The sequence below is a fragment of the Elephantulus edwardii genome, unplaced genomic scaffold (genome assembly GCF_000299155.1).
Source record: "Elephantulus edwardii isolate Elephantulus edwardi_28Jun2011 unplaced genomic scaffold, EleEdw1.0 scaffold00026, whole genome shotgun sequence".
In the NCBI taxonomy this organism is placed as follows: Eukaryota; Metazoa; Chordata; class Mammalia; order Macroscelidea; family Macroscelididae; genus Elephantulus; species Elephantulus edwardii.
Window position 1 is genome coordinate 16,763,160 of NW_006399776.1, and position 10,206 is coordinate 16,773,365.

The window sequence follows — 10,206 nt, forward strand, 5'->3', positions numbered from 1 at the left end:
GGAAATAGTCTGGTGCAGGACGCTTTCCTCTTCACATGATCTCCAAAGTGTGACCAACACCTTTGTTTGATGCCTATTTCCTTCAAAGGAAAGATTGAAAGAATTGTAATTAGCTCTCAGTATTTCTGGATGCTGCTTCTTGGGTATCCCTCCTGTGAATAAATCTTAGCATAAACTGCGGATAAGGAGAAAGCACATTTTCTGAACTATTCACAGTGTATACAGCTGCACCTCCCTAAGATTCCTTAAAGTGAGCCCTTTTGTAAAGGACACGTGGTAAATGCCTTTCTTTACTATTTCCTATTTGTCCCCACAGATTGCTTTTCCCAAGATGGTTGCTAGCTGTTGCCGCTTCCTTTGCTATTTCTGCCGAATCAGCCGGCAGAATCAGAAGGCCATGTTTGAGCATCTGAGCTACCTGCTGGAAAATAGCAGTGTTGGCCTAGGTATGTCTCCTTAGAGCCTCCACATTCCACTTCGGGAGCCACACTCCCCCAACTGACCGCATAATAAACAGAGGAAACGAAATCATGCATGCAACAGTTTTTAAAAGCAAGAAGAAAACTTGTGTATTTTGAAAACAAGTGAAATAATCAGACTCTCTCGAATATCTTCATCTAAGTAGAAAGTTGCGACCAGCTAGGATTGGTAATAGGTCTGTGCCGGCATATTCCTGCACGTTTACCTCATGTCTCTTGGACCAGTAGTTGGTGTTTATGAAACACGGCCTGGGATTGCAGACAGTGTCTGGGAACACACACTCTTCCCAGCCCACTCAGCTGGTTCAGGAGACAGTGCTAATGAGACCAAGGTCATAGTCAGGCCCTTCTGGCAGGCTGGCACCTGGCTGCAGGCTGCGTGCCTGTCCCCTGTCAGCTAACCAGCAAGTGTTCTCCAGGGCTGCAAGGCGAACTGGCTAAAAGCAACTACAGATAAACAGTATATATCCATCACCACCATGACAAAAGCAGCTAAAGGTGGCATGTGCCTTACTCATTGTCCTGGATGGAATCCAAAGGAGTTTGTGAAGGACGAAAATGCATGCACATGAGTCAGAAATCTTGTTTCTCTCACTTGTCTAATTCAGACCTAGGCTACCTTTTTCTTTTGTAGCCTTTTTGTAAACCTTTTGTGTAAAATGTCACCTGAAAGTTGCCTTCGTTCTGGCCTAAGAGCCTAAGGTTTTAAAAAAAAAAAAAATCAAATAAGGAAAAGAAACTATTGGTGAATTTATATCATTATCTAATGTGGATTGGGGTAACAACTAAACACTAGGGATTGGCCTCAGAAATGGCCATGTCATTTTGCTTAGCTGGCCACATGACATGTGAATTCTTTGAGTAACATTCCCTGTGTTTCTCATTTTCTCCCCTGACTAAAGAGGAGGCTGGCTGTAAGGAGTCTCATATTAGAAAAGGACTTGAAAAATACATAGTCACAACTGATTTCACATATCTCACTTAATCCATATCCTCCTCCAGCAATCAGTGTAGGGAAAGGAGAGGCAAGTAGAGCTTTAAAATTTAGTTTTGTTGCTGTTGTTGTTGTTGTTGTTATGTGCCGTTGAATCGTTTACGACTCATAGCAACAGCCCTAAACCCTGCTCTATCCTGTGCCAATCGCATTGCCTCTGACACACCCATCCCGATTATCCCAGTCACTGAATCAATCCACCTCATAGAGGGTCTTCCCCTCCTGCATTGTCCCTCCACCCTACCAAACATGATGTCCCTCTCCAAGGACCTGTCCCTCCTTACAACATGTCCAAAGTATGTCAGACGAAGCCCCAGAATCCTTGCCTCCAAGGAGTAGCCTGGTTTAACCCTCTCCGGGATGAATCTGTTTGTTTTCTTGGCAGTCTATGGTGCATTCAATACTTTTCTCCAGCACCACAGCTCAAAGGCATCAATTCTTCTTCTATCCTCCCTAGTCATTGTCCAACTCTCTGATGCATAACAAGTGATTGCAGTTTAATTTTAGAGTCTTTTAAATTGGAGAGCTGTCCCATTGGAGTGAGCCACGGCTATGGCCCTGATTTCAGTGTGTTTGCTGCCCTCTCCTGTCCATCCGCATGTACTGCAACCCTAGCTAAGCAGTAGGTAGCTTGTCTCTTTTCTTGTTCCTTCTCTCTGTCTTTTTCAGCCTCCCCCTCAATGAGGGGATATACTCCATTGGATGTGGCAGCTTCTTCCGTCATGGATAACAATGAGTTAGCTCTGGGCTTGGAGGAACCAGACCTCGAAAAGGTAACTGACTCCCTAGGGGCAAGGTAGCTATATGCTGTCTCCTCTACTCAAAGAAAAACCACACAGAAGGCAGACAGACCATAGGCTGGATCTCCACCAGGGCTTAAGATGAGAATGTGATAGGATGTGAACAATTGGCAGCAACACAATAATGTAGCCAACTCTCCTCAAGTGGACCGGGACAGCCAACTCCACTGATGTGAATGTATGGACATTTGTGTGATTTCTGTGTGAAAGTCCAGACTCATTGGTTTACATGGAATATCACCCTATACTGTAGCTATCACCTGATTACTGCATGCTAAAGAAAGGGGCATGACAGAGACTTGTATCATCTGTATAAAAGTCAAGAAAACTCACACGTGCCCTGTTGTTGCCGTTGTTGTGTACTACAGAGTCAGAACCAACCCATAGCTGACACTTCAGCAGCTTTGCAGATGCTCTTCTTACCACTAGGCCACCAGAGCTCCCCACACATGCCTTTTCCACATGTGCAAATAAGACAGACTTTGTGGCTTGCACTCCTGGTGGTGAGTGCAGTGATTTGGGGCTCATTTAGTGGCATCTTTTCCCCATTCTCTGCTGGGACTGTTTCCTAGAGACTGTGTGGATAAAAGCAGAGCTTCCCACCTCTGGGGTAACTCGCCCACCGTCCTTCACACCTGAGCCTTCTCTGCTCCTGAGCTGGTCCTTATGGGCAGAAATTTGAGAACATCACTTAATCTCATTCTTTTTTGTAGTGACCACGATGTAGCTGTTGATTTAATAGGTACTCTGTACCTGCTGGGTACAGAGCACCATAGTGACCATGTGAACTCACTGTGGGTCTCACCCGGTGGTAAGGGAGTGGACATGTGACCACTGTCCAGTGGTCTGGGGAAGCACCCAGCTCCAACAAGGGAACTTGGGAGAGTTTTCTCAGAAGTGGGGACTGACCTGACGGATTAGTAGAAACTCATCAGCCAGATTGCTGGGGAAGAGTGTTCTAGAGGTGTTTTCCATTCAGAGGGGTAGGCATGGTCACTTGAGAATGGGGAAACTGAGTGTAACTGTAGACATACAGGAGTGTTGAATTAATAGACAGCAAAGAATTGGACTTTGTTGTTGTGATGTGCCATCGAGTCACTTGGGACTCATAGCGACCCTGTGTACAATAGCCTTGAACCCTGCTCTATTGTGACCCAATTTCATTGTCTCTGTCACACCTACCCCCATTATCCTAGTCACTGAGTCAATCCCTCTCATCGAGGTCTTCTTCCTCTTTACCCTCTGAAGCATGATGTCCCTCTCCAAGGACTGGTTCCTCCTTGCAACATGCCCAGAGTCTGTCAGATGGAGCTTCAGAATCCTTGCCTCTAAGGAGCAACCTGGTTTCACCCTCTCTAGGACAAACCAGTTTGTTCTCCTAGCAGTCCGTAGTATATTCAGTACTCTTCTCCATCACCACAGCTCAAAGGCCTTGATTCTTCTACTGTCATCCTCAGACACTGTCCTGCTCTCTGATGCATAGTAAGTAATTGCAAAGACCATCGCCTGCATCAGGTGCACCTTATTCTCCAGACTGCCATTGTTGTTGATAATAGAAGGCCTTACTCTTATGGAATTGCTATATGCCAATCCATCCCCTAAATGTTTCTCACATATTAACTCAACTGGCCCATAGAACCACTGCTTTTATTATTCCCTCTCCCTTCCCCCCCTAATTGGAAGCACTGACGGCCTAGTCCTTAAGGAGCTGCACTGCTAACTCAGAAAGTGGCGCCTCTCTGCTGGTGCAAAGCCATGCGCGGCTCTATTATAGAAGCATGGTTCAATCTCAACCTGGGTGATTTACAGCCTCCCAAGAACCCGCTGGAGAGTCAGCTATGAGTCAGTTCCGACTTGATGGCAATGAGTTTGACTTTTGAGTGTTCTCCTTCACTTTATAGATAATGAGCTATGGTGATTCTTTGCTGTTAAGTGCTGTCAAGTTGAGTACGACTATAGCAAACCTATGAAAAAGAGACTTGAACCGTGTCCATACTGTGCTGTCCATGTCATCTCTGATATGCTTGACCCCATAGCTGTGACCACTGTTTCACTCCCATCTTGCTGAGGGTCTTCCTCTCTTCTGCTCACATTCCACCTTCCCAAACATGTTAATCCTTTTTCAAGGAATAGCTGCTTCTAACAGGCCTAAAGTATATGAGACAAGCTTCGCCATCCTTACGTCCATGGAGCACTCTGGCTACACTTTGTCCGAGACTTATCGGTTTGTTCTTTTGGCAGTCCATGGGGCACTCAGCAGTCATCTCCAGCACCATCATGCAAAGGCACTGATCTTTCTTCTGTCCTCGTATTCATTGTCCAACTCTCAGGTGCATAGCAGGTGATTAAAAAGACTATGACTTGAGTCAGGTGCACCTTAGTTTTTACGCTGGCATCATTGCATTTCAGTACTTTGGAGAGGTCCCTGGTAACAGATTTTCCCAGACTATTACATCTTTGGATTTCTTCACTACTGTTACTATTGGTGGATCCAAGCAAGATAAAATAATAGTTTCTCCAACTATCATGATGTTGGTGAGGCTCTTTGTTTTTCTTAATGTTGAGATGTAATCTTACTGCAGACTGTCGTCTTGGATGTTGTGTACTAAGTGTTTCAAGCCCTCTTCACTTTCAGCAAGATTGTATCTGCAAAACAAAGGGGGTTGATGAGTCTTCCTCTGATCCTGATCCCACATGTTGCTTCATAAAGTCCAGTTTCTTGAATGATTTGTTCAGCATGCAGATTGAATAGGTATGGAGAGAGGATATAACCCTGATGCATGCCTTTCTTGATTTTAAACCATGCTTTGTTCAAACAGCAGCTTCTTGGTCTGCATATGTAATTATTGTCAACTGTTGAGATGGGACTGACTCATAGCTGAACCGCCAGTGGGTTTTTCAGAGATGGTAAATCATCAGGAGTTTATTCCCCATCTTCCTTTCACTCAACAGCTGGTAGATTCGAACTACATGCTTTCGGGTTGACAACACAATTCCTTACCATTAGACCACCAAAGATTCCTGGTCTAGATATAGTTTTCCTATTAGTACAATTAAGTGTTCTGGAACTTCCATTCACCTCACTGTTAACCACAGTTTGTTATGATCCACATGTAAAATGCTTTTGCATAGTCAGTAAAATCCAAATGGAGTCTTCTGGAATTCTTTGCTTTCAGCCAAGGTCCACCTGACATCATCAGCATTGATATCTCTGGCATCACAGCCTTGTCTAAATCTAGCTTGCACTTCTGGCAGTTATCTGTCAGTGTACTCTTCTAGCCATTTTTGGAAGATCTTTGTCAATATTTTGCTTGCATGTGATATTTTTCAATAATTTCTACATTCTGTTGGATCACTTTTGTTAGGATTGGAAACAAATGCAGATCTTTTCCAGTCAGCCAGCCAGGTAGCTGTCTTCCAAATTGCCTGGCATTAACTGGTGAGCATATTCAAGCTGCATCTGTTAGTGGAAACATGTCAATTGGTATCCCACTGATTCCTGGACCTTTTTTTTTGCCAGTATCTTCAATGAGCTTGGACTTCTTCTTTTATCATATGCTACTTCCTGAAATATTTCAGTGTCAACCAATTCTTTTTGGTACAGCATTCCATGTTTCACTTCCTCTAAGCTAACATCATTTCTTTTCAGTAAAGCATCTCCTTTTGATGCTTCCTGAATTGTTTAAGACTTTGCCTATAGGATCTCTCAGTGTTGCAACTCTTAAACTTCTTTTTCAGTTTTTCAGCTTGAGTAATGCTGAACGAATTCTTCCCTGTTATTCTCCAGCTCCAGCTCTTTGCACATATAATAGTTTGCTTGTTTTGTCAAGCTGCCCTATGAAATCTTCTGTTTACCTCTTTTACTTGAGTATATTTTCCCTTTGTTTTGGTTTCTGAACACTCAAGTGCTATTTTCACAATCTCTTCTGACATCAATTTTGGTCTTTTCTTTCTCTGGTCTTTGTAATAATCTTTTGCTTTCTTCAAGGATTAAATCTTTGATATCATCCCACAGTTGCTTTAATCCTGAGTTATTAGTGTTCAGTGCTTCAGACTTGTTCCTGAGATGGTATGGTGGGTTTTTGGTTTTTTAAATTTTTTATTGTTGTTTGCTTTTCTGTTTAAAAAATTTATTCACTGTTGCACAATTTTCTCCCTTGTCCCCACTCCAATCCATCTTGCTATACACCTCTTATTCTGGACTATTGTCATGCAGATATATTTTGCATAAATATATATTGCTTTTAAACAATTTTTCCTCTTCTATTCCAAGGCAGTGTTCATTATTTACCTCCTATTAGTTTTCCCCAACCCTCAATGTCAGTCCTGTTTTATGACATTACGCATTATTTGTCCTTTAGTGACTGAGATATTTCACTCAGCATAATGTCCTCCAGGGTCACCCATTGAACTCAAGAGTGTAGACTCAATGTTATATTTTGGTTCTATGGACTTGTTTTCATTTTCTTCACTTTGAATTTCAATTTGCACATGAGTAATTGATGGCCAGTCCCACAGTCAGCCCTGGCCTGGTTTTGACTGCTAATATTGAGCTTCTTCAACAATTATTTCCAGAAATGTAGTCAATCTGATTGCTATGAAAACCATGAGATGAGGTACATGTGTAAAATAATCTTTCGTGTTTTCAAAAAAAGGAATAGTGAATAAATCACTGAATGTACAAAATTCAGTCCTTCTATCTCTAGCCTCATTTTTGTCACCAAGTCGATAGTGGTAAGGCATTGCACAGACTATGTGAAGATTGTTGTTGTTGTTGTTATGTGCCGTCGAGTCGTTTGCGACTCATAGCGACCCTACGTACAACAGCCCTAAACCCTGCTCTATCCTGTGCCAATCTTATTGCCGCTGGTAAAGATACGTGGTTCAAATCTGCCAGTTGCTGCATGGGAAAACCATGAGAAGCTCCTGTGCAATTTACTGCCAAGGAAAACCCACTGAAGGGTCAGCTATGGATCAGATCCAACTCAGTGAATCACATACAGCAATACCATCTTTCTTTACATATTGTGGAGCCCTGATAATGCCGACATAAAAGTGTTCTGCTGCTAACCAGGAAGGGCCAGTGGTTCAATGTCACCAGGCATTCTATGGGAGGAAGCAAAGGTAATCTGTTGCCATAAAGTTTTATAATCCCACAGATCAGTTCTTTGTCTCCTACAGGGTGGCTATTAGTTCCTTAACAGCAGGGCCAGAACTCAAAGAATATTGCCTCCAAGACCATGAGCTTCCCTTTAAGGAAGTCAAGAAGGAACCCTCTCATAGCTGGCCTTCCTGTGGGTTTTCAGAAGCCGTAAATCACCTGGGAAGATTGTCCATTTTCCCCCCCAAAGCACAGCTGGATGATTTGAACTGCCTGCCTTTGGGTTGACAGTACAACTCCTAACCCACTAGACCACCAGGGCTACATAGTGTTATGGTAAGCAATAAAGACCATTGGAGGGTGTTAAGCAGATCTGGTTTGAGTTTTTGATAGCACATCCTGTTTTTATTAAGGAGGAGATATTATCTTCTGATCTTCTTAAAACTGAGTAATAGTTTGGCTTAACTGGTTAAAATGTCTCTCTGACATTATGCTCTTTTAAGAATTATCTATATGGGATAAAATTGATAATAGAACCTCAAAACTTATATAGGAACCTTAGCAGATGGGAAGTTTATGTTCATTTGGGTGGAACAACTCCAAAAAGGAGAGTGAGAATGGTTACAGAACTCAAAGAATGTAGTCATTGTCCCTAAATAGGACAAGTGGAAATTGTTTAAATGGTCAAGGTTTTGCAGTACACAGTCTCAACAAAATAAAATGTAGAATGGGCAAGGAGTTATTGAAATGTGAACAAGCTTGAGAAAGGGAGAGGAGTTGGGAAGTTTCTACGGTAACAGCAAAAAAAGGTGATGGTTTCCGTTAATAATGAAGAAGTAGAGAACAGACGCATTTGTGTTTGAGATGCCCACAAGAGGAACAAAGAACCTCGGGAGACACAATGGTGAAGAGCTTGACAGCAGGTCAAAGTCTCCAGCCTGTCTGTGGGAGAAGGATGTGGCAGTCTGCTTCTAAAAATTAGAGCCTTGGAAGCTCTAATGGTCAGTTAACCTGTGTCCTGCAGTGTCTCTATGAATGTGTCAGGATCAGCTTGACAAAACACAGCATAAGAGGAAGACCACTGATAGCTGCTGTCTGGCTGTCAGCCAACACTTGATTACCCTCAACACTTGATACCCCTCCATACTAAGGAACTAAATGCTGCCCACTCATTGCTCGTCACCATGATCAGTTGTGAATTGGACATTTGTGATCTATAAACTAAAAAAAAAACAAACCCCAAAACACCAAAAATAAAACACCCCCCCCCAAAAAAAACACCCAACATCAAAATAATAGTTGTGTAGTCAGGATGAACTCACAGCTGACCCTCTCATGCCTTTTCTGAGGCTGTAAGTCATACAGAAAGAAATTTTCCACCTGTTTCCTGTGGAGCTACTGGTGGATTCCAGCCATCAGAGGTGCTGCTTTTGGATTTGCAATGCAGCTCTCTACTGACTATACCATAGAGCTTGTGTTATTGGTTTATTTCCAGAAATAGGTTAGTAGGCTTTTTCAACCCCTAGTTCATCTTGGTCTGGATGCTTCACTGAAACCTGCTCAACATCATAGCAATGCACAGAACTCCTCTAACACATGGTTGATGGCTGCATATAAGGTGCACTGGCTGATAATCGAACCAAGGTCTCCCAGGGAAAAAGTGAGAAATAACTACTGAGCATCACTGAATAGCAGCTGTTAACCAAATACAGGCGCGTGTGGTGGGAGGAAGCAGGAGTTATCAAGTGGCTTCCAAGTCGTCTCTGACTTGGGTGAATGGATGTCAGTGCCAGCTCTTCCTCTGAGGACATGGTAGATGAAACCTATTTGAGGAAGCAAGTGATGAGTTTAGTTTGAGTAGTATTGAGTTTGAGGTGCCTGGAAGCTCCTAAAGGTTTATACCAAATAGGGAGCTGTTCTGAAGCACAGCAAGCACTCTGAACTGGAGACCGAGCAGATACAGGGTGATTGAATCCAGAGGGGTGAATGAGCCAGAGAAGCACAGCTGAGCCAGATCCCTTACGTTTAAAGGGAGCACAAAATATGAAGTACCAACTAAAGTGTGAAAAAAGAGCAGCAGAAGAGAGAGGATTCCAAAAGGTTAAGAGGGAAAGTGATAGATCCTCCTCAGTAGTGAATGTGAACAAGTTCAAAGACTAGAAGAGAGAAGGAATTCTCAGCTATATTTTGATTAAAGAATTACCACAGGAACTAGCTTTTATCAGACTAACCTGGCCAAATAGACAACACTTAATTTACTTCAGAAATATTCCATTATTTCAAGCCTTGGCAGGCTATCATTGGCCCAACCTGTAAAAAGTGTTCATTAGTATGAAATGATAATTACTCAACCATGTAGCTTATTGACATTTCTGAGTTAGCAAATTTTACTTTGAACTCATTCAGCGAATAACTACTGAAGGCCCACAACGAGGCAGTCAGACAAAATACCCACATCTCTGAAGCCTATTTCTAGTGTTAGGAGAGGATTGTCCTCTAGCCAGTCACCTTATTTTGTTCTTTAAAGTCTTCTTAGCATTGAAGTTCTGTTTTAAAAAATAATAGTTGGTGGGGGAGGGGAAGCAAAAAAAAAAAGTAATGTAAGTAGAAATATTTGTGCTTTTTTAAACTCAGTGAACAATCTCGTTGAATTTCATTGAGTTTCTAATAAACCATTACATAAAAAAGCAGAAGTCAGGAAAAAAAATCTATTTACTTATCTTGTCAAGTATGGTATTTATCAAAGAACTTGAGAAAATATATTTGGGGTGGGGGTGGGGGTGTGGGCAGGGGGGATTGTATACCAGTGAAGGAGTTTTTCTTTTGCTTTTC

The 10,206-nt window shown here is 42.4% G+C and overlaps 1 protein-coding gene across 2 annotated transcripts in view; it reads left to right on the forward strand.

The window, feature by feature from the left end:
- RYR3 (ryanodine receptor 3) overlaps window positions 1-10,206 on the forward strand; it is a 753,100-nt gene that overhangs the window by 523,609 nt on the left and 219,285 nt on the right. For both annotated transcript variants that reach the window (XM_006883055.1, XM_006883056.1), the window contains exons 41-42: window positions 317-446; window positions 2,143-2,246. In XM_006883055.1, coding sequence (XP_006883117.1) covers window positions 317-446; window positions 2,143-2,246 — 234 coding nt within the window. The remainder of the gene's footprint in view (window positions 1-316; window positions 447-2,142; window positions 2,247-10,206) is intronic.